Source organism: Drosophila kikkawai, chromosome 2R (genome assembly GCF_030179895.1).
Source record: "Drosophila kikkawai strain 14028-0561.14 chromosome 2R, DkikHiC1v2, whole genome shotgun sequence".
NCBI classification, from domain to species: domain Eukaryota; kingdom Metazoa; phylum Arthropoda; class Insecta; order Diptera; family Drosophilidae; genus Drosophila; species Drosophila kikkawai.
Window position 1 is genome coordinate 21,930,905 of NC_091729.1, and position 20,357 is coordinate 21,951,261.

Here is a 20,357-nt window from a genome sequence, read left to right on the forward strand (position 1 = left end):
TACAGATGATGTCGCCCCCATCCAAGCAGAACTCGCACAAACACACACACACACATATATTCGTATAGACAAAGGGAGGGAAAGGCAATGCGTGGGTGGTCCTGGTGGAAGAGATGGGGGATGAGGGGGATGGGAGGATGTGCTGGCATCCCAGCGAGGGTGGCTCGCCTTGCCTGCGCTCCTTTGCTCTTTAAAGACCTTTAAACTTTAAGCCGAATGTCAGCCATAAAAAGAATCAAAAATAAAAGTTGGCAGCCAGCAGAAAGTTTAGCAAGTTGGATAAGCGCAAATAAAAAGAATTAAACTCAACTCTGGGCAGTAGCAGAAGAGAAGACAACGATTTGGAATAGCATTTTCGAAATTTATTTAATGTATTTTATAATGCTTTAAAAGTTGATGCTTTACAATTTGAATTTAAGTTTTAACTATCTGTGGTTTGGGGTGGCTTTAATTGCGTTAGCTTAAGTTTCCGTTTTTGTTGCTGCTGATTAATGCAAACTGTTGATATTAATTGTTAATGTTTAATGTTTGAAGTTTGGTGTGTCTATTGGAAGTTATTTCATTGACTACAGTCGGCAGTTTTGAGTATTGTTTGTGTATTAGGTGACCTCGTGTGTGTCAGTGTGTGTGTGTGGCTAAATAATCTATCTCAAAATACAAATATCAAGCACATTATAAACCATTATATCATTTATCCAATATTAAATACAATCGTTCATATCAAAAATCTGTTTGTTTTGTTTGCTAAGTAATTATTTCTATGGTGGAAGAGCCTTTAAGCTCTGCTAAGTACAAAATTCACTTTTTGCGAGTTCGAGTATTCGTCTATTGTTTTGTTTTTATGTTTAGCTTGGATCAACTCCTCGGGTGAAAACCAAATGAAAGTCGGACTCGGGCTTGGTAACGCTTAATCAGTCTTGTGTATAAACAAATTAAAATTAGCAAATTGTCTACAACCAAGCAAAGGCTCTCTTCACCTCGTACTCCCTTTCATTCTCTCACATCTTTCTTCGTTGTCAAGCAGCATTGTCTAGTAGGTAGTAGGACATAAAAAAAAACATAGATTAAAAACTACAAGTTACACAAACCATTTGGAGTTGGGAGTCGCTGCTAGTGGGAACATTGAGATTTGCTTGTACTTAGGTAAACCATATTTTAATTCGACACTTACGAAACAAATGATATCTTTGTTGGACATGTACATAGAGTTGCCTTCTTCTCATCAATAAATTAGGAATTAGAATTAGAATTATAGTAGCTGGATTACAATTACAACTAAAATTACAATAAGAGACAGAGATATTCATGGGGGAACGGAACTCATCATGCATCGGTATGTACAGGGTTTCTAGCGCATTTCAAAGATTGGATACTGGAGAGCGTCGTGTAAATGCAATCGACTCGTCGCTTCGCTTCTCTTCGCTTCTTGGCCTGGGCTGGAAGTCATGAACGTTTTTGAGGGGCGGGGCTTGGCGCATGCTGCTTCTGCTGCTGCTGCTTTGAACGTGGCCTAATACTTGATAACTTAAATGGATTTCGATTTACAATTGTTTTCCGTTTTGCGCCGGCGGCCTAACACTTAGAATTTACAACTTGTAACAGGGAATCGAGACCGAAACCGGGATCGGGGACCGTAGAGCAGCAGGACTCGGATCCACAGAGCTCTGGGTCTGGCTCTGGGTGTGCCTGGGGCTGGGGGGCCGAGGCCACGGATGATCCTCCCTCTAGCTCCGGCTATCGTTGCTTTCGCTGAAGCTCTGCTCGCTGGACTCCCGCCGGCTGCTCACTGGCTTGGCCTTGTACTCTGTAATGAATACGGTCACCGAATTGACCGTTACCTCGCGCGTTTGTGCTGTGGATCGATCCACGTTCTTCAATCGGGCGGGATAACGTTTATGTCGCTGCCTGCCATGCCCGCTGCCATGTCGCGATCCCGAGGCGGACTTCCCATTGGGCATATTGCCACTGGCTCCCGGCAATGTGGCGGCCTGCTGGGCGACTAGCGCTGAGTTCAGGCGCGGCTTGCGCGTGGAGGTGCCTGGGAAAGAAGGATAAAAGTTAGAACGGGGTTTCCTTTTAAATATAATAAAATACCAATTAGAGAGGTTTTTAGGGTAAACAACACCTGAACCTAAGCCATTTGAATTATTTATCTTTTGTAAACACTCAAAAATCCGTAACGAAATCAATCGAATTGGCCACACAGAGATTGGCGATAACGAAAACCGGAACGACGGGGACTGCGGGTGAATCGAGGTCACTCACCTTTCCGCACGTCGCACACTTGACACTTGAAGGCCTCCGCCGAGTTTCTGTAGGTGCAAACGCTGCAGTCCCAAAAGTTCTCCTCGATCACCTTCGCCTGCCGCTTTTGTCGTCGCACCGGCGAGGATTTCTTGTCCATAATTCGTGGGGGGGCAGGCGCTTTCCGTTCGGCGGGGGCGCGCTGATTTGCAGCTGTATGCCGAAGAGAGTTTTTCCTTTACGTGTTTTCCCCTGCCGCCGCTGGTGTCCCTCTGCTGGGCGATGCTGCTGCTGCTGCCGTTGTTGTGTGCTGCTGTGTTGCTCCCACGCCCACACAGACACACGCACACTCGCACGCACGCTCGACGGTGGCTTAGAGGTTTATAGTGCTTTTCGCAAACATTTGGTTGCTTAATTTTAGCGTTTTCGGTGGCTTTTTGTTGTGAAAAAAACTTTCTGCACAATGTTGCCAAATGAAAATGATGGCTTCCTACCTAAAAAATCTCAAGAACCCGGAAAATGCCCGCTTTCGCGGCTGCTGGGCACACTAAAACGCTGAAACGGGCGGTCTGGTAGCACTGGTCGCTAATGAACGCGCGGTCTGGTAGAAACGTTTAGATTTAAACGATCTGGCAACTCTGTGACATTATTAGCCGCCAAAACTAATTTGAAATCATCTTCTGTTTTGTCTTTGCTTTTTGAAGCGTTGCTTACGCCCACGCTTTTATTTTTATTAGGAAGCTAAAGGCCAGCCACGAAGGTAAGCAGATGCTTTTGTTTATGTTTATTATAGTGATTATTGATTGGTAGAAACTAAGGAAATGATGCCAAATGCCAAATGCTTTAGTTTTTCTTGTTTGCTTAGCTTCTTTTTTAGCCAAAGGTTACTGTACAATCTTAATTTATGCGGTTGAGAAGCATCAGCTGATTTGCGTGTGTAAATAACATCTTTAAGTTGTATATTATTATTTTATCTAGCCACCAGATCACATCTTATCTTAGTCTTATATTCATCTTCTCCCTTTTGGCTCGTAGGAACCCAGGAAAGTGTTGCATTTTCGACAGTAATGATTGGCAGTGCGGCAACTATTCATGCAGTAGGGAACAAAACAAGCACAGCAGCACCAGCTAAAAATATAAAATAATATTTGTAGAGTAAATAGAATATTTAGATGGTTTTACGATTTTAAATATATAACATTATAACATTATAACATGTTAAAACTTATTTAAAATCTTCAAATACATTTTTCCAAAAATTGTTCTTAAATAACAAGGCTTTTGTTTAATTCTTGTTTAATTTATAAATTAAATTTCAACGTTTTCTGTTAGAAATGTTGAAAAACAAAAATAAGTTTATAGTTCCCCTAAAAGTAAAAAAAAATGACTCAACTTTCAAACAAATATTTTACCAAAATCAAAAATCAGTTTAAGATGAATCTTCAAAATCTATTTAATCTATGACTAATTGTGGACCTTATTGATAAGAAAGTGTGCTAATTAATGACCATTCAGCAGATTTTATATTTATATTTCTGGAGCTATCTCCCATTATTACTCACCCAACTAGGCAGAGCAGACCTGCTCCCATGTGGGTCCTATTGTTGGCAGTAAAGGTCATCCTGGTGGTTTTCTGGGCCCCACAGGCAGGACACAGCACCCTGCTTCTATTTGGACCTAAATTCAGAGCATCTGCAAGCAATCCGAATGACGTAAGTTAATAGTTTTGATAGTAACTGCACACAAACACAAACACTCACCTGGTGTCTGCACCACTGTAGGCGGCAGCTGTGGGCCTGGCTGCTCCACCACAATAACTGGCTGCGATTGTGGGGCAACCATTGGAACGGCGGGAGCTGGCAGCGCTGGAACGGCCACCGCCACATCGTAGGACGGAGGAGCCTCCACGGGCTGGCCCATGGGATAGGGCAACTCCCGAGTTGGCGGTGGCGTCGGTGAAGGTGCACTCGGGGAGTTGAAGTCCACCTGGGGATAGAGCATGGCTCGCTTCTGGTCCATCTTTTCTGGGATGAAGTGACTCGTAGCTTTTAGAAACTAATCCAAGAAACCCTCGTCGGTGCAAGGTTCAGGTATTTTGGGTTTTCTTTTTTTTTGTACTTCTGTTCGTAATGAGTAAGAGATTCCGGTTTTGTTTACTTTGCGTATTTACAACTCGATTCGGCGTCTTTTGCACTTCGCTCGCCGCTCGCAACTGCCAGTGGATTCGGATTCAGACTAAGATTCGGACTCCGATTCAACAAGTTTTCAAACTCGATGATCTGAGCGAGCTTGAAAAAGCTCTGCGCATGTTGAGCAATCATTTGGCGTTGCAAAACCGAAAGTATCTTTCGGATCGTGTGTTTTGCAGAGCTTTATCTTTAGGCACACAATGACAATCGTTGTTTGTCCAACTTATCACACGTAAGAGAAGAGGATGTCCGTTATAAGTTTGGCTACAGATAGAGCATTTTAGGTACATAGAAATATCTAAAAATAATGTAAAGCTGCGGGTAAATAATTGCAATGTTTTTCAAGAGACCTTGAAAATAATACAATAAAAAACTAAAATATAGAACTAAAGTGAGGCCTAAGTTTCAAATTAGGCTGAGAGTTAAGAAACTGACAGCTGAACTTCAAATTTATAATGCTAACAATAAGGAAAATTTAAATAAGAAACCAAGCTTTTCCCCGATCTTTTGAAAGCTTAATGATATGAAACCAATACAATATATATTATCCAGAACAGCTGTCTTGTGTTGTAGGAAGAAAAGGTGAAAAGCTGCGCCCGAACATCAACTTAGATTGATGTGTTTTCCTCAATTAATCTTGTAAGAGAATTTAAGAGAGCTTTCAGCTCGAAGCTGAGATTCTTTTGAATCTTTCGGATTAGTTAGATCAGAGAAAGATACGCAAAAGCGGAGAATTTAAATAGAATTTAAATACCAAACAAAATGGATTTAATTCCTTATTTTTTGCTGCTAATACCCGCTCTTGCTCTGGGTATTAAAGCTTCAGATGTCGATGAGGACTACACCGAGGAGACCAATGCAGATCGCAGGGAAGTTCATCTGGACAGATGCAGTAACCTGACAGAGAAGGAGCTTCCAGCTGACCTCCATACCTTGGCTTTAAGGAAGTGTTCGTTGACCAATCTCGCTGCGATCGACTTTAATGCGGTGGCCAATCTCAGTGTATTACAGTTGCGAGGCGGAAACCTATATATTCTGAAAAGGGAGCTCGTCCCCAAGCTGCCTCATCTGCAGATTCTCGAGCTGCAAGATAACCGCATATCTGATATTTTCTTTGGTACCTTCGAGGGACTCTCCCAACTAAGGATGCTCGCTTTGAACCAAAATCTATTGGACCTTTTGAACGGGAGTGTGTTCAGGCCTCTGCCGGAGCTGCGACACCTTGACCTAAGTGCCAATCATTTGATCGGTCTGTCGACATTGATGTTTACTGGCAACCCAAAGCTGGAGGTATTGCTCCTCAGGGGTAATCCCTTTCTCGTGCTGTGGCTCACAACATTTATGGCTCTGAAGAATCTGGTTCTCCTGGACCTACGTAGCTCTGGCAGATACACGGACTTGGAGCTCTTTAGTGCCGAGACAATAATCCTGAATAACAACAAGATATCTCGACTTGAGGTTATGGGTGAAGTTAGCAAATTGCAGGCCCCAAACAATGAGCTGGAGCATGTCCGGCTGGAGGAGAAGGCTCCCGTCATCGAACTGGATCTGCATGGCAACAAACTGGACACCTATGATCTCTCCGAACTACTCAGGGGCATGTGGAGACTTCAAATCCTTGATATTTCCCAAAACTTCGTCAAGGAGCTTCCTGTTCTCAAGCCTCGCCTTTCGGAGGTCTTTCTTCTACCCAATCTGAAATTTGTGAACTTGTCTCGTAATCAACTAGAGCACCTGTATCAGGACTCACCGCTGCTGTCCCCCAGTCTCACCCACTTGGATGTGTCCTACAACAGGATTGATGGCATAGAGGCGCATACCTTTGGTATGGTGGAGAATCTTCAGTACCTGTACCTTCAGGGCAACCTCATCAAGAGCTTTAGACCAGAACTATTTTGCAACCAAAAACGAGGTCTTAAGGAAGTGGCCCTCTACAATAATCCCATCGCCCTCAACAAATTCTGCCAGATCGTGAAGTACCTTGAGGAGAATGGTGTTCACGTATTAGAGAAGGTTTCCCTGGCTCCCCACTGCGAGCGAGAATCTTTAAAAAATCATATTTTCGATACTGAAGCATTTCAGCCTAACCAAGATCTTCTCACATCACAGAAATGGAGCACATGGAATGCCTTGATCCTTTTAGGTCTTTTGGCATCCTTGGCCCTTGATGTGTTCCTTATCCTGCAGCTTCGACGCTATCGAGTTCAAAGATACTGGCGGAAAAACCGATCCTCTAGAGTTAAAGCCATGTTTGTGAAATCTGAAGGCTCTGAAATATTCATTTAACATTTTAAACCGTATTCTCGGTAATTTTTGTAAACGAATAAATGATTAAGGCGTGACAATAAAAAATATATTTGATTAGTTTTTAATTTATAATTGATATTTTTATTTTATTTGTTTTGTTTATGGAAAAATAATTGTAAAAAAATAATAATAATTAAATGTATTGCAAAACAAGAAAAAAAGCTAACTTTGGCCAGCAGGTAACAATTAAAATATATCATAACTAAGCCAAAAATGCATTAATTTCGATTCGGAAAGCAGTTTTGTGTTAGTTTTAATTAACTTAAAAAAACTGCATACCAAATTTAAAATTTTAAGAAATCAAAAATTTTGGCCATTTTTGCTAATTTTAATGATGTAACCCCTTATCAAATTTTGCAAAAATGGCCAAAAAATCGATTTCTTCCGGACATGTCTAGAAAGATTCCCCTGTTGATGCTGATCAAGAATATATATACTTTATAGGGTCGGAAACGTCTCCTTCACTGCGTTGCAAACTTCTGACTGAAATTACAAGGGTATAAAAATATATTTGGAGACGTGGAAGTTTATTTATAAATTACAATATAGTATATATGTACCTCCTTACGACTTGCTTAATACGTATTGTAAAATTTTCCAATATTTTTTTAAAATCTATAATTTGTATTTAATATTATCGATCTATTGTATTCTCTGTCAGTATTTTTATACCCTTGCAGGGTATTATAATTTCAGTCAGAAGTTTGCAACGCAGTGAAGGAGACGTTTCCGACCCTATAAAGTATATATATTCTTGATCAGCATCAACAGCCGAGTCGATCTAGCCATGTCCGTCTGTCCGTCCGTCTGTCCGTCTGTCCGTCCGTCTGTCCGTCTGTCCGTTTCTACGCAAACTAGTCCCTCAGTTTTAAAGCTATCTCAATGAAACTTTGCATATAGTCTTCTATATACTCTCACTGCTATATATGTCGGAACGGGCCGGATCGAACGACTATATCGTATAGCTGCCATACAAATGTTCGATAAATTTTTAGAAAAAAAATTATAACTTGGCTGTTTTCCAAAATTTTTGCATCATTTTTGGGATATGGCCATTTTATATTATTCCAGAATTTTGGTAAAAATTTTATGAAAATCGGACGACTATATCTTATAGCTGCCATAGGAACGATCGGGAAATTAATAGAAAAAAAATTATAGATTCGTTGTTTTTCAACGTATTTTCATCTACTCCGGGATATAAGCTTAATTTATTATTATAGAATTTTGGTATAAATTTCAAAAAAATCGGACAACTATATCATATAGCTGCCATATAAACCGATCGGTAGATGTAGAGAAAATGTAAAGCTGGGAATGCAAAACTGTAACTGTCAAACTGTAAACATAATAAGTATAGGTAAAATGTATTGAAATAATATCTGCAAGGGTATACAAACTTCGGCGTGCCGAAGTTAGCTTCCTTTCTTGTTTAAGGTCACTTTAGATTGCATTCTGCGTGTAGAGCTTTTTGGCAAAAATTAGTAATAAGAAAGAGCGAAATCAGGGCGACAACAAAGAATAAAATATACCATCGATTTCGTCAGGCAAATCAAAGACAGGTAAGAGATCTTGATCGACTATACAACTTCCAAATGAATAGCCATTATCCTTTATTTCAAATTCTCTCCCAAAGCAATATGGGAAATATTATCTATTCACCGCCTCCCTTGTGTTTTCCCTCGCCCGATGATGATGATGATTCCCATTTGAGTTCACGTCCTTTTCCACCTGTCAAGGTGGAGATTTCGGCTCAAATACAGGTTAAAGTTGAAATGGAAATATGAACGAGAATTCAAAAGGACGTCTTAAATGTATTAGTTTCTTCTAAATTGATGTATTGTTCCAACTGTCTTTTCATGTGAATCCCCTATTTCAGATAATAATCCATTAAAAGCAATAAAACTGATAAACGAACCCGAATTCTTGATTACAAAAACTCATTTCTTAAACCACACTGGCTGAAGCCTTTGCAATATGATTGTTTTTTAGGCCATTTATTAACTAATTACAAGAAAATGTGTAAACATGAATGGAGCGACAAGACGATGCCGAAACCCTCATCCGCAGCTCACTTGCGGTTGTAAGTGCCCAGGTAACGATCGCACATGCCACAGTAGTGATTCGTGTTCATGCAACTGGAAATGCAGTACGGCAGGCACACGCAGCAGTACAACCTGTAAAAGGAAATAGATAATGAAATATTAGTCATAGAGGAAATGGGGAATACACTGGGGAAAAGAATCTTTGAGGTGCACAAAAATTTTAAATTAAAAAGTATTACTTTATATCTCTGTATAGATAAATCCTATAGTAGAAATTTGTACTATTCTTTATTAATTCTTTTTTTCTTATTTCTTTTCGTTATTTATTTATTTATTTGTAGATTTTACTATACCTATACACATAATAGTATATATGTATTTCTTAATAAATCATATCTCCTGCTCCCATTTCCAGTTCCAATAAACTTATGTGAAATACCGAACAAGGTCGACAGTCAAATGACAAAATACCTCTAGTGTTTGCCATATCGACTTTATTTATATCAATCACTCTAATTATTGAACTTGCCACGAATTCCACATTATTCCTAAAGGTAAACACACGATTCATTCACCGGAATTACAATGGCATTGTGAGAAATTGGAACAAAGGAACAAAATTTCTGATTATTTTAATATTTTTTTAAATAAATAGCCATATTCTTATCATATTTTGAATATACGGAATATACAAAATATTCTATTTAATTTAATATTTAACAAAACTAATTAAAAGCTCATCAAATGAAGCAAATTATCATAATTATATTTCTCAAATTAAAAATGAATCTTATAATATTTTCTTTAAAATCCTAATTTCCCTTTAAACTCAATTTAAGAAAACACTAATTTCATACAAGTATTTTGTTCAGTGTTTATGAAACACTAAAGGCGATAGCCGAGTTACTCACTGGAAGAGGCACAGAATCAAGGCTATCAGGTGGGTGCGCGAGTTGGGCTTGTAGGAGATCCGGGTCCGGGCGTAGTTGTGGCAATACGGACACTGGATATCCATGGGTTCTGGGCCGTAGGGCGAGCTGGGCACCACCACCACTGTGTGGTGGGTGGTAGTGGTTGTTGTTGCTGGAGTTGCTCCCTGTCCCGGTCCCGTGGTCTCTGCCGGAGTGGCTGTGGCCTGGTCATAGCTTGGCGGTGCCGGTGGCGTCAACAGCTGCTGATGCTCCGGCGAGGCAGGATGGGCCTCCACATCTCCAGAGCCCTTGGGCGCCTCCAAAGGTGCAGCCGGATACACTTTCTCCATATTGTTAGTGGTAGTTTCTGGGTGTGTGAATCGCTGGAAAATGACTCAAGGGAATGCCGTGGAAAAAAAAAGAACGCCCGTATCGCATTTATGGTCTTATCAACTAAAGCCAAAAGCTCGCAGCGGCCCGACTGTTTACCTGCTGCGGAGCGAATTTGGTTCGTCTGTCGACACCTGATCAAAAATGTTCGCTTTCCCGGTGATTGGTATTTGTCTGGAGGTGGTGATAGGTTCGATGAGGTTCGGGTACGGTTTCGGTTTCGGTTTTGGTTCGTCTTTGGCTGGTTGTGTTTACTCCGAGATACTACTCGTGCTGCTAGTCGCTGCTGTAGACACCTACGAACTTGTTGCAATTGCCGCAAAAGTGATTCGCATTCATGCAGCTGGGCCAGCAGTAGGGCAAACATACGCAACACCAGAGGCTGTTTTGGGGATATTTCCGTTACCGATTAGATAAGGTGGAACGATGATAAGAGATCCCAAGATCTCCAGACTCTCATATCTTACCCCACAAAGCAGATGAGGGCGGCCATGCAGTGGGTTTTCACACTGGGCGAATACTCCACGCGGGTCAGCTTCTGGACATGACAGTGCGGACACATGACAAAGCTGGGATCGGGGCCCACAGGAGGTCCAGATTGGTCTGCAAATTGGGGTAAATATTAGACAGGAAAATAAGAGGTTTTTAAAGGAATTTCCTAGTGTGGCTTGAACCTTTATTGTTCTTAATCAAACGAAAATTCTTAGCTTTTAACAAAAAAAAAAAAAAAAAATCTCTATAATTCTATACTAAGTTCAGCACTTTCCAGTGTATTTAAATTATAATATATGCCAAACCCACGTTGTATGATCACCACCGGAGGTGGTACTGCGCCGTGAACCACTCGTACTGGCGCCTGGACATGCACCACCTGCTCGTAGCTCGGTGGTTGCGATTGGTAGGGATAGCCCGTCGGACCCGCCGGCGGTTGGTTGTACTGCATCTTTCTCTAGCAAACCGATGACTAACCGAAACTAAGGCCGGGCCTCGAATTTTCGTCACAAATCGCTGTTGCTGTTGCTATTGTAGTTGCAACATTGCTGCTGCTGCTGATGTGTGTTGCTGGCAACAAAAGCTCTTTGAAGAGCCAGCTTTTCGGCTTATCTAGATATAATCAACAATACATAAGTATTTATTTACGTAGTTACTTAGCAGGTTGAACAACTCAATTAGGAAATGAAAAATGAAAGTGCAAGAAACTACCAAAAATAGTTTTTTAATTATGTATTTATTTTTAAATTATTTTGGTAGCCTATTTATTATATTTTAAGTGTATTATCTTGTTTAATTATTTTAGATTGCCAAACAAAAGTTGATTCAATGCATTGAGTACATTCTTTTTCATTTACTCTTTATTAAATATTCCAAAACACTGTTATAAGTTATTCATTATTTTACATAGTATTCAAAACATATAAATCTTTATAATTTTCACTTTTACAAGCCTTATTTTTTCTCTCTGTAAAGCTCAAAGCTTAAGGGACCCAAAGTTCGCTCTCATTATTACATTGCTTTGACTCAATACTTTTGAGTAATCAACAGGCAGAAAATGCAACAGCTGATAAAAAGCTGATACTGCAATTATTTTTATGTATTTGTTAATATTTTTTCATGGCTAATTTCCCCTCCAGTTGCATTTACGACACCTGTACTCTATTTTATACATGCCCACCGGACAATATCGGCGACAGCAAAAAAGAGCCCTAAAAGGAAGAAAAGAGTGCATTGAAAAAATAAATATTTAAAAAATATATAGTTTTATAATTCACCCGAAATCCATCTTAAGCTTCTTGATGCGCGATATAGTCAAGTATCTTTTGCGAATCAAAGGTCCGCTATCGCAGTGGGGACAGCTCTCAGACATTGCAACTTCTTATTGTTGCAAGCTCTGTTTACGCACTGAGATGAATTTTCTTTTTTAAAGACTAAAACTTGCTATATATGTACTTATATATATGAATCATGAAAGCTTATCTTATTATGTATGCTGCAATAAACGGAGTCGAATGCGAAATAAATGCAATTTCTTCAAGATAATAGGGATACCCTTTTAGAAATATAAAGTTTGCTTGAACATTTAACTTTTGGGCTTATGATTTATGCTGAAATGCATTAGTTTTTCATCAAACTTTTGTATTGTGGAATATATACAATCAAGTCTATATTACATACAAAATCCGAAAGGTATACAAATGATATGATACAATATAAATAAAACTATGATGTAAAACAGGGTAATTAAAAGTTGTTTCCTGTTGTATTTTAATTTCTGCTATTTAGCAAGACATGCAATTTGCTCGGAAATTCTAATGAATCTGGAAAATGCACATATAGATTCTGTGAAATCAATTCATGGCACACACATACCAACTAAACTAATTAAAAAAGTTTATATATATAACTGAAATAGTTAAAATAAACATTAGTTCTTGAAATCTTTATTTACATTTTAAAATATTTGTAATATACAAGATTGATCATAATTAATTAAAACAGTTAATTCGAATACACTGGGATACATAATTATAAAATACATTAACTATAATTTTTGGCATTCATGAATAATCACAATTTTGATTTGACTTATCTCCTAGTCTTGATTTCAGCACTTAATTAATTTGTTTACTGCTCCAAGGGCTTGCCAAAACAATTTAGAGAGCTGCAATTTTGATATATAATATTTAAAAATAAAACAAACTATAAAAATACCACTGAACCCACCGCAGATTAAACAAGACTCTTCGATACCAAGATAGTTTGAAGTCATCAGAGATAAGAGATCCTTCCGAGGACCCTTTTTTTGGGTTATCCCTTGGAATTTCTGGGTCTGGTTCACTCAGATTTCTGTAGACCTCTGGAGATCGCTTTGTATCCTTTTGTCTGCCTTTGGTCGACATCTTTTAGGTACTAGTCGTAAGCTCTACTTGTTTATTTCCGCTCAAGTCTGCCTTCCGAAATTCTGAGAATAATACAAGCCCAGCTGATAAGCTCGAGTCGTTATCAAGCGCTTTATTTTTTGATGAGCTTATGATGGAATGCAATGCGCATTTATGAAATAAATATATATATTTTCATACTTGGGCAATGAAATCGAAATCTAAAGTATATATTTCGGTCTTCTAGGCAACAAAGCTTTGGTTTCAGCGATAATGTTTTATACTTTCTAATATTCTTATCAATTTCATTTTATTTTAATCATATGTCTACATAAAAATCCCCTAAGTCCAGCTTCTTCACTTGATTATTTTTATTTGAATGTTTCATTATGGTGCACATATACATATATAAATAACATTTATTATTTATTCATATTGATAAATTCCATAAAACAAACATTTTCTGCCCCTCAACTGTATTTCTTCGGTGAGAATATATATTTTGTCTGTGTCAAATTGGGAGGATTCCCATTTTTAGATTCGTTTTAAAAACATTAATTGTTGTAGGTGCCCACATAAGCTCCACAGGCACTGCAGGTGTGATTTGCCGACTGGCAGGAGTCGGTGCAGTAGGGAATGCAGCAGCAGCAGATTCCTCTGTGGGAGAGTAAGATTAGTCCAGGATTCTAGGATTACCAATCAAATACGTACCCAATCAAGCAGATTAGCAAGGCCAGCAAATGGGTCTTGGTACTGGGCTGAAAGTTTACATTAGTTTGCCGACGAGCTCCACAGCTGGGACAGGTGGCCATGCAGGGAACTCCACCCAAAATATTGGCCTGAGGTGCTGGATAGAGGAAAGGGGAATTTTAATTAATTTTGTAAATTAAGAAATGTATATTTTCTGCTGTTATTTTGTCAGGTTTCAATACAAAATTATTTAAAACGTATTATAAAAGATTTAAAAATGGCATGAAAGCGTTGGAATTAATTTTGTTTTAATGAGAACGGAGGCAAAATCATTTGTTTAGTTTTAAACAATAAATAACAAGGAATTAAAACTGCGTCATTAAAAGAAAATTCAGCAAACTTTCCTTTTACTTTACGTAGAATAATTATTAAGAAATATAATATATTTATATTTATTATTCACTTTACTAGAAATGTGTTTTTATTCACAAATGTAATTGTTTCTTAAGTGAGACAGAAAAAAAACTGTATTTGGTTTACACATCAAGCGTGACATGACACTTAATTTCACATTTTCTATATAATTTTTTTAAATCAATTTAAAAAAATAATAACACCCTCACATTTCACTCAATTTCTTTGTTTTAAAAACTTAATTTTTGCACAATTTGTTAAGACGCAGTTTCCTTATTCACCTTGGACAAAGGGGGCTGGAGCCACCGTCACAGGCACCTGTGGATATACATGCTGGGTGTTGTCATAGGATGGCGGTGCCAGGGGGATGGGCTCCTCCCGACCGTATGGCATATTCTTCTCCATTCCGCGATGTGTTGGTAGTTCCGCTCGAGAGGTGCTATGCGTTCGGAGTTCGACACGAAACTGATGTGGTAGGTATACTTGGCTTCCAGTTGGGGCTTCGTTCTTTTTCTGTTCTCGGTATAACCGCAGAGCATTGTGGGATTCTCCTCAGCTCAGTTTCCGAGAGGGGATTTATTATTATTTTGTGTGAGTGCGATTGATAATTATGCGATTAGCTTGGTGTTGTGAAATTCAAACTGTTGCTCGTTGGACGCTTAAACGGATATTTATTTTTCTTTTTATTTTCCTAGAAACCGATTGCATTCGCTGCAAAAGTGGTCTGCATTCTTGCAACTCTTCAAACAATACGGCAAAGGCACCAGGCATAATAGTCTGCGAAATAGAATATCAGTCCTTTGTTTTTTAATGTAAACAAAATCGGGTTTTCGTAAATGATAAATGGCATCAATTAAACAATTAACTTTCCTTTTGTGTGTCATGTTTCCAGCAATTTATGGGAAAAACTCACCCCGTTAGGCAAAGACCAAGGGCGAAAAGATGGGTTTGCTTGGTCACGCGCATTTCCAAACGGGTTTCCATCATCTTGTCACAGTGAGGACACTTCATGAGCTGGGGCACTGGTCCTAGTTTATTTGGAGTACCGCCTTAAAAGTACAGATTATACTTAAAGCAGGGGATTGAATTTATTTCTAAATATTTATAAATACCATTTGGAGCAATAATAACAACAGAATTCGGTGGAGCTGTGGGAGGATTAGTCACTTCCGGCGCTGCTAGATAGCGAAATTCGCTACCCTTTAGATCTGTTTCCATTTTGAGATATGAACCAAGGGAAACATTACACGTCTCTTTATAGGCAGACGCGACCAGCAGGCGGCTGCCTGTAAATAATGTCCTCGAATTTCAACTAATTTTGGGTCAATTAGGCTGCACTTTCACTTACCTAGTAATGATTTTCTGGGTGGTCCTTTATGGATTATGTATTCATAATGAATGGGTTCGATTTTAGGGAATTGGATTAAATTAAATTAATTCATTTATAGGATATATGGAGTCAAACCAAGATCCTTAATGCTTCTGAAACTATTCTTAACAAATTGAATTTGCACAAAAATAGGAATAGGAATTTGTTGATTTTAAATTTTAGATACATTTTGAAGTTGGCGAACTTTTACTATTTAATTGTAGGTTTGTAATTATTTGTAATTTATTTGTTAAATTCCCCTTCATGCATCCTTTAATGATTTTATACTTAAACTAAAAGAAAATCTCTTTTTCTTTTGATATTTCCTCAGAAAACGCCTCAAAAATCTCCCAAAGAATAGACATCGTTTTCTTCCTTGAATCTTTATTTTATTTTTATTGCTGTGCTGGGATTACAAAAGCCTAAAATGTTACTACAATTTTTTGCCTGACATCAAAATATTGCGTAAGATTAAATGTGTGTTGGTGTGTGTGGTGTGTGTGTGGGAGAGAGAGGTAACTACGGAATTAGTATGAAGTTTCGTCCTGCATTTTGACTTGGCTGCTAAAGCTAGGCAAATGCATCAATTTCCGGCTGGGCGAAAGATCCTGTCTAGCGCTCATAGGTGCCCACAAAGTTGTTGCAGGATGGGCAGTAGTGGTTAGTGTTCCTGGCGCACTGGGTGCAGTACAGGCAGCAGGCGCAGGGCCAGAGGCTACGAGAAGGATACATTTTAGTAAAATTAAATTGTAAAAGAAAAGCGATCTTAATAACTCACCAAGTGAGGCACATGATCAGTGCTATCAGGTGCGTCTTGGTGGTGGCCTTTGGCTCCAGGCGTGTGGTAACCTGCTGGCGGCAGCTGGGGCACACCAGGTTGCAGGGCTCGGGACCCACTGGGCTGGACATGTTGCTTGTTGCTGTTGGGGTTAAACAAACAGAAAAATAAATCACGCTTTCTAAAAACTCTCTTATCGATCGGGGAGTCAAGGGGTGACCTTGCACACTTCGCGTGCAGTTGGTATATTAATGAAAAGAGCACCAAATTGGTTGTGCATTCGGGTGAATTTAATTGCCATGCACCAGGGCTGTGATCAGGCCTTATCTCTGCCAGAACAAGCAGAACAAGCCATGAACTGTACAATCTATTTCGGAGTGGACCCTCCTCCTTCTCCGCTCCTCAACTCCATGAGAAATGTGTGAGGTCATCCGCTTTGACAGACAGAAAACGAAAGTGCGGAGTGCCGCCATTTGGCCAGTGAAATGCCGAATTCCGAGTGTCGATGTCGTCATCCCGGTTTCATTCCCCCTGGCCACTGTTCCACCATTTATCATCTCGGCACCGAGCACTTGGCCAATTTGTATACAATTCCAGCCGCAAGACCCTGCCCAAAACCAACACAATCTATTTATATTCACACTTGGCCGGGCCCCGGTCTAGTATCTTCATAAGGCTAAGGGTGTGTCCGGCGCCAGTGATTAATCCTGCCCCCCAGAAGTCCACCTGCCCGCTGCTGTGCGTGCCTTGGACCCGTTTTGCCCCTCAAAATAAACACACAGATATATGCGAGTGACTGGAAATCTTCTTCAAGGCGTTGTCATATTTGCTCCCTCTCTCTATATAAATTTTTTGATATGGAATTTGGATTGAACTTGACTTTGAATTTGGATGGATGCTTTTATCGCGCGCCAACTGTACGCTGTCTGCATTTATAAATTCTGGTCTGGCGCACACTCACTCTATCACTCACGTACTTGTATGCACTGTGTCGTTATTTGAACAGAAAACCCGAAGTGGCCAATTTCCGGAGAGTTGGGAGAACTTGTTGCGCACTGTTGGAGCAACGAATGTGCTTTGCGGTTCACGATTTTCACCCGACAAAGACAAGCCGCACGACAGAATGGCGATTTTCTTTCGAAAAATTCGGAATGTTGCTGCAGCAATGTTGCCAGCAACACGGTGTGAACTGGATTCCGGAGTCAACGATACAGAGTTTTGATAGAGAGTACTCGGGGGGATATATGTACATATATGTATTTGCATACCCTTTCAGGAGGTCTCCTTGGTTTGGAGTTTGGAACACTATTAAAAGGGCGATATATACCTATAAAGAACAACTTTATTGGTTAAGTTTATGTATGAAACTAACTTTATTTTAAAATTACAATTCCTTAAACCCTTTTGATATCAGCTTCCTTGTGTTTCCAGTATCATGTTACATGCTTTATAAATAAACTTTTTGTAATTACTGATATACTAAAAATACAATATAATCATAAAATAATAAAGTATATTCCATTTGTGAAATTTAATGAAATGAGGAGAAAAGGAAGTGATTCAGCTGTTTAAAATATAAATATGAAATATAATTATAAACTGTTAATGTTAATTTTTCTAAAGCTAAAAGGCTGAACTGAAAACTATAATATGGGTAGATGATAGATAAGCTATAATTCCCTGAGATTCTTAGCCATTGGTTGTATGTTTGATCTTTTTCTTAACGGGCTGCATAGTCTGTACATACCATACAATGCCACCTACATGGGCAGCTGGCGTTCTCAGATAGTTTTCCATTATAGTGATATTTAATTTGTAGAGGCCTAAAGGAGGACTGATCGGTATAAACGTCTCGTCGATATAGGCGCCGCGAGCCAATAGGTGACCCGCATAAGGACAGCTGTGATTGAAGTTTGAAAATCGCTCGGCTACTCTCAAAATCATTACGCCATATGGTATAAAGCTTCGTCTGGATAGTATGTCACATACATTTATATGAACATCGATAAGAAACGGCTGAAACTGATTGGAGTAGTCCTTTTTGAAGACCTGAAGCCGAACCTAATAAAAATCGAGCTTAAAAAGGAAATACAGTGGTCATTTATCTTGGTATTAGCTTACTGATATATTATATAGTGGTCTTACGAGATCCACGTCCATTTGAGCCACTGCCTTATTCCAATTAATGGCCTTAATGAAGCAAGAAGCGTTGGCCGAAAAGCCAGGTATTGTAATGCACTCGATATTCTTCATTTTGTATACTAAAGAGGGTTCACAGAGCTTTCAAATAATACAAAATTAGTTTTTAATAAGATATTTTAAATATACAGATTACTCACAACCTTCCAGGAAAGGCAACTGATCAGAACGACCTTTGCTATGGAGATCATGTCTATAAAGAATTTTGAGTTATAAGCCACAAAAACAGCCAACAAAATGTCGTGGTTAAAACTTAATATGCTTTTAATTGGCTTGGTTTAAAATGTTATTATGACATTATATTTATAGTCATTTGATTCTAATTTTCATTTAATTGGTGAAATAATTGTTTTTATTATTTATATCCTAATGAACCATATGCTTGATCAAACCCCCAAAACACAATATAAGGGCATCCCACGAATGGCTACCATGTTGTCTGGTTCTTAACGATTTCATGGTACCCCTGACAATTAAAAAATATATGTACATATATATTTAAAATTGAGATTAGAGCTGCGATAGTAAGAGTAAAATTTTTATGTAGACCAGAAATTGCAAATGTAACGTAACCGAAAATAAAAATGCATAGGAATTTAGTCCCTTGCACGAAGTTTGGAATGTTAATAGAAACCTCTTCAAGAACTGAATAAGACCTTTGATTTTAAAGAGAAGATTATCTTCAAAAATAATGTTTATATACATACGCAATCTTTGCTACAAATATTGAATATAAAATCTAAGAAATGTATTTTCAATCAAAAGTGCATTGTTCAGCATTTTAAAAAGCAAAACATAACTATTTTAAACCACCATTTTTATTTTTGTTTGCTACCTGTAAGTATGCAATAACTTTAGCATAATTTATTCTAAGTTCGGAGCATTCAAAGGAGTTTTAAAGTCAATGTTAATTTATGAAATGGTAAAAAGCTAAACTGAAAACTAAAAGATGAGTAGAACATCCAATTATTTAAGCCATAAATCCTAGAGATTCTTAGCCATTGGTTGCCTGCTTTATCTTTTTCTTTACTGGCTGCATAATCTGTGCATGCCATACAATGCCGCCTACATGGGCAGCTGGCGTTTTCAGATAGTTTTCCATGATAGTGATATTGAATTTATAGAAGCCTAACGGTGGACTGGCGGGTATTAAAGTCTCGTCGATGTAGAAGCCACGAGCAAATAGGTGACCCTCATAGGGACAGCTGTGATTGAAGTTTGAAAAACGCTTGGTTACTCTCAACATCATTACTCCGAATGATCCAAAGCTTCGTCTTGATAGTATGTCGCATATATTAATATGAACATCTATAAGAAACGGCTGAAACTGATTGGAGTAGTCCTTTTTGAAGACCTGAAGCCGAACCTAATAAGAATCGAGCTTGAAAAGGAAATACAGTGGTCATTTATCTTGGTATTAGCTTACTGATATATTATATAGTGGCCGTACGAGATCCACGTCCATTTCAGCCACTGCCTTATTCCAATTAATGGCCTTAATGAAGCAAGAAGCGTTGGCCGAAAAGCCTGGTATTGTTATGCACTCGATATTCTTCATTTTGTACACAATTGAGGGTTCACGTTCACAGAGCTTTGAAACATTGCAACATATTTTAGTTTTTAATAAGATATATTAAATATACAAATTACTCACAACCTTCCAGGAGAGGCAACTGATCAGAACGACCTTTGCTATGGAGATCATGTGCTTTAATGTGCTTTTAATTGGCTTTGTTTACTATGTTTTTATGAAATTATATGTAAATGATGCTTGCAATTCGATTGTTTTTATCGATCAACTAATTGTTTACATTATTTATTTGCTAATGAACCTTATGCTTGCGCAACATCCCAAAGCTCAATATAAGGGCATTCCTCAAATGGTTTGAAAAGACGTCTGGTTCTTAACGATTTCATGGTAGCCCTGACAATTAATATATATAGT

At 38.6% G+C, this 20,357-nt stretch overlaps 10 protein-coding genes across 13 annotated transcripts; 1 reads left to right on the forward strand and 9 right to left on the reverse strand.

Annotated features, from left to right (window-relative positions):
• Window positions 1-340: 340 nt before the first annotated feature.
• On the reverse strand, window positions 341-2,722 carry RYBP (ring and YY1 binding protein). 2 transcript variants are annotated; one of them, XR_011444560.1, is made up of 3 exons: window positions 2,266-2,722; window positions 1,089-2,038; window positions 341-1,030 (listed from the first exon to the last, which is right to left on the reverse strand). XR_011444560.1 is itself a non-coding variant. In XM_017169438.3 (2 exons), the coding sequence occupies exons 1-2, from the start codon at window positions 2,402-2,404 to the stop codon at window positions 1,725-1,727; spliced, it is 453 nt and encodes a 150-aa protein (XP_017024927.1). In that variant the 5' UTR covers window positions 2,405-2,722; the 3' UTR covers window positions 341-1,724. The 2 variants fall into 2 exon arrangements, 1 of the variants encoding a protein (XP_017024927.1); XM_017169438.3 differs by having other exon boundaries at window positions 341-2,038.
• Window positions 2,723-3,013: 291 nt separating this feature from the next.
• Window positions 3,014-4,478, reverse strand: LOC108076236 (lipopolysaccharide-induced tumor necrosis factor-alpha factor homolog). The gene is made up of 3 exons (XM_017168981.3): window positions 4,005-4,478; window positions 3,807-3,936; window positions 3,014-3,372 (listed from the first exon to the last, which is right to left on the reverse strand). Exons 1-3 carry the CDS (start codon window positions 4,261-4,263, stop codon window positions 3,255-3,257), a joined length of 507 nt encoding a protein of 168 aa, XP_017024470.1. The 5' UTR covers window positions 4,264-4,478; the 3' UTR covers window positions 3,014-3,254.
• A 717-nt stretch (window positions 4,479-5,195) lies between these two features.
• Window positions 5,196-6,670, forward strand: LOC108076129 (leucine-rich repeat-containing G-protein coupled receptor 6-like). The gene is made up of 2 exons (XM_070284408.1): window positions 5,196-6,426; window positions 6,621-6,670. Exons 1-2 carry the CDS (start codon window positions 5,196-5,198, stop codon window positions 6,668-6,670), a joined length of 1,281 nt encoding a protein of 426 aa, XP_070140509.1.
• Window positions 6,671-8,721: 2,051 nt separating this feature from the next.
• LOC108076183 (lipopolysaccharide-induced tumor necrosis factor-alpha factor homolog) lies at window positions 8,722-10,318 on the reverse strand. 2 transcript variants are annotated; one of them, XM_070284594.1, is made up of 3 exons: window positions 10,186-10,318; window positions 9,697-10,079; window positions 8,722-8,917 (listed from the first exon to the last, which is right to left on the reverse strand). In XM_070284594.1, the coding sequence occupies exons 2-3, from the start codon at window positions 10,044-10,046 to the stop codon at window positions 8,812-8,814; spliced, it is 456 nt and encodes a 151-aa protein (XP_070140695.1). In that variant the 5' UTR covers window positions 10,047-10,079; window positions 10,186-10,318; the 3' UTR covers window positions 8,722-8,811. The 2 variants fall into 2 exon arrangements, with proteins under 2 accessions (XP_070140695.1, XP_017024403.1); XM_017168914.3 differs by having other exon boundaries at window positions 9,697-10,219.
• A 10-nt stretch (window positions 10,319-10,328) lies between these two features.
• Window positions 10,329-11,055, reverse strand: LOC108076184 (lipopolysaccharide-induced tumor necrosis factor-alpha factor homolog). Its single transcript, XM_017168916.3, has 3 exons — window positions 10,888-11,055; window positions 10,554-10,689; window positions 10,329-10,468 (listed from the first exon to the last, which is right to left on the reverse strand). The coding sequence occupies exons 1-3, from the start codon at window positions 11,027-11,029 to the stop codon at window positions 10,363-10,365; spliced, it is 384 nt and encodes a 127-aa protein (XP_017024405.1). The 5' UTR covers window positions 11,030-11,055; the 3' UTR covers window positions 10,329-10,362.
• A 365-nt stretch (window positions 11,056-11,420) lies between these two features.
• Window positions 11,421-12,983, reverse strand: LOC108076130 (uncharacterized). The gene is made up of 3 exons (XM_070284409.1): window positions 12,923-12,983; window positions 11,856-11,958; window positions 11,421-11,789 (listed from the first exon to the last, which is right to left on the reverse strand). The coding sequence occupies exons 1-3, from the start codon at window positions 12,981-12,983 to the stop codon at window positions 11,702-11,704; spliced, it is 252 nt and encodes an 83-aa protein (XP_070140510.1). The 3' UTR covers window positions 11,421-11,701.
• On the reverse strand, window positions 12,497-14,538 carry LOC108076205 (lipopolysaccharide-induced tumor necrosis factor-alpha factor homolog). Its single transcript, XM_017168939.3, has 4 exons — window positions 14,348-14,538; window positions 13,674-13,809; window positions 12,808-13,619; window positions 12,497-12,745 (listed from the first exon to the last, which is right to left on the reverse strand). Exons 1-3 carry the CDS (start codon window positions 14,469-14,471, stop codon window positions 13,517-13,519), a joined length of 363 nt encoding a protein of 120 aa, XP_017024428.1. The 5' UTR covers window positions 14,472-14,538; the 3' UTR covers window positions 12,497-12,745; window positions 12,808-13,516.
• Window positions 14,539-15,808: 1,270 nt separating this feature from the next.
• Window positions 15,809-17,341, reverse strand: LOC108076238 (lipopolysaccharide-induced tumor necrosis factor-alpha factor homolog). 2 transcript variants are annotated; one of them, XM_017168984.2, is made up of 3 exons: window positions 17,191-17,341; window positions 16,214-16,355; window positions 15,809-16,150 (listed from the first exon to the last, which is right to left on the reverse strand). In XM_017168984.2, exons 2-3 carry the CDS (start codon window positions 16,342-16,344, stop codon window positions 16,048-16,050), a joined length of 234 nt encoding a protein of 77 aa, XP_017024473.1. In that variant the 5' UTR covers window positions 16,345-16,355; window positions 17,191-17,341; the 3' UTR covers window positions 15,809-16,047. The 2 variants fall into 2 exon arrangements, with proteins under 2 accessions (XP_017024473.1, XP_017024474.1); XM_017168985.3 differs by having other exon boundaries at window positions 17,175-17,318.
• Window positions 17,342-17,902: 561 nt separating this feature from the next.
• LOC108076131 (uncharacterized) lies at window positions 17,903-18,603 on the reverse strand. Its single transcript, XM_017168858.1, has 3 exons — window positions 18,553-18,603; window positions 18,335-18,493; window positions 17,903-18,274 (listed from the first exon to the last, which is right to left on the reverse strand). The coding sequence occupies exons 1-3, from the start codon at window positions 18,601-18,603 to the stop codon at window positions 17,903-17,905; spliced, it is 582 nt and encodes a 193-aa protein (XP_017024347.1).
• Window positions 18,604-19,406: 803 nt separating this feature from the next.
• LOC108076132 (uncharacterized) lies at window positions 19,407-20,117 on the reverse strand. The gene is made up of 3 exons (XM_017168860.1): window positions 20,067-20,117; window positions 19,839-20,003; window positions 19,407-19,778 (listed from the first exon to the last, which is right to left on the reverse strand). Exons 1-3 carry the CDS (start codon window positions 20,115-20,117, stop codon window positions 19,407-19,409), a joined length of 588 nt encoding a protein of 195 aa, XP_017024349.1.
• Window positions 20,118-20,357: the final 240 nt, after the last annotated feature.

Coding starts and splice junctions, on each gene's coding strand:
- RYBP (XM_017169438.3), bottom strand. CDS start 2,404: ATGGACAAGAAATCCTCGCCGGTGCGACGACAAAAGCGGCAGGCGAAG. Junction 2,039..2,265: donor AGTGTGCGACGTGCGGAAAG/GTGAGTGACCTC, acceptor CTTCTTTCCCAG/GCACCTCCACGCGCAAGCCG.
- LOC108076236 (XM_017168981.3), bottom strand. CDS start 4,263: ATGGACCAGAAGCGAGCCATGCTCTATCCCCAGGTGGACTTCAACTCC. Junction 3,937..4,004: donor TACAGTGGTGCAGACACCAG/GTGAGTGTTTGT, acceptor GATTGCTTGCAG/ATGCTCTGAATTTAGGTCCA. Junction 3,373..3,806: donor GGTCTGCTCTGCCTAGTTGG/GTGAGTAATAAT, acceptor TTATATTTTTAG/CTGGTGCTGCTGTGCTTGTT.
- LOC108076129 (XM_070284408.1), top strand. CDS start 5,196: ATGGATTTAATTCCTTATTTTTTGCTGCTAATACCCGCTCTTGCTCTG. Junction 6,427..6,620: donor GAAGTACCTTGAGGAGAATG/GTGTTCACGTAT, acceptor CTTATCCTGCAG/CTTCGACGCTATCGAGTTCA.
- LOC108076183 (XM_070284594.1), bottom strand. CDS start 10,046: ATGGAGAAAGTGTATCCGGCTGCACCTTTGGAGGCGCCCAAGGGCTCT. Junction 8,918..9,696: donor TTGATTCTGTGCCTCTTCCA/GTGAGTAACTCG, acceptor TTCCTTTTACAG/GTTGTACTGCTGCGTGTGCC.
- LOC108076184 (XM_017168916.3), bottom strand. CDS start 11,029: ATGCAGTACAACCAACCGCCGGCGGGTCCGACGGGCTATCCCTACCAA. Junction 10,690..10,887: donor TCCGGTGGTGATCATACAAC/GTGGGTTTGGCA, acceptor CCCAATTTGCAG/ACCAATCTGGACCTCCTGTG. Junction 10,469..10,553: donor GCCCTCATCTGCTTTGTGGG/GTAAGATATGAG, acceptor TCCCCAAAACAG/CCTCTGGTGTTGCGTATGTT.
- LOC108076130 (XM_070284409.1), bottom strand. CDS start 12,983: ATGTCGACCAAAGGCAGACAAAAGGATACAAAGCGATCTCCAGAGGTC. Junction 11,959..12,922: donor AGAGGTCTACAGAAATCTGA/GTGAACCAGACC, acceptor TGCAACAATAAG/AAGTTGCAATGTCTGAGAGC. Junction 11,790..11,855: donor AAGCTTAAGATGGATTTCGG/GTGAATTATAAA, acceptor TCTTCCTTTTAG/GGCTCTTTTTTGCTGTCGCC.
- LOC108076205 (XM_017168939.3), bottom strand. CDS start 14,471: ATGGAGAAGAATATGCCATACGGTCGGGAGGAGCCCATCCCCCTGGCA. Junction 13,810..14,347: donor TCCAGCCCCCTTTGTCCAAG/GTGAATAAGGAA, acceptor TCCTCTATCCAG/CACCTCAGGCCAATATTTTG. Junction 13,620..13,673: donor TTGCTAATCTGCTTGATTGG/GTACGTATTTGA, acceptor ACTCTCCCACAG/AGGAATCTGCTGCTGCTGCA.
- LOC108076238 (XM_017168984.2), bottom strand. CDS start 16,344: ATGTCCAGCCCAGTGGGTCCCGAGCCCTGCAACCTGGTGTGCCCCAGC. Junction 16,151..16,213: donor CTGATCATGTGCCTCACTTG/GTGAGTTATTAA, acceptor TCCTTCTCGTAG/CCTCTGGCCCTGCGCCTGCT.
- LOC108076131 (XM_017168858.1), bottom strand. CDS start 18,603: ATGATCTCCATAGCAAAGGTCGTTCTGATCAGTTGCCTTTCCTGGAAG. Junction 18,494..18,552: donor GTTGCCTTTCCTGGAAGGTT/GTGAGTAATCTG, acceptor ATTATTTGAAAG/CTCTGTGAACCCTCTTTAGT. Junction 18,275..18,334: donor GACCACTATATAATATATCA/GTAAGCTAATAC, acceptor GATTTTTATTAG/GTTCGGCTTCAGGTCTTCAA.
- LOC108076132 (XM_017168860.1), bottom strand. CDS start 20,117: ATGATCTCCATAGCAAAGGTCGTTCTGATCAGTTGCCTCTCCTGGAAG. Junction 20,004..20,066: donor GTTGCCTCTCCTGGAAGGTT/GTGAGTAATTTG, acceptor AATGTTTCAAAG/CTCTGTGAACGTGAACCCTC. Junction 19,779..19,838: donor GGCCACTATATAATATATCA/GTAAGCTAATAC, acceptor GATTCTTATTAG/GTTCGGCTTCAGGTCTTCAA.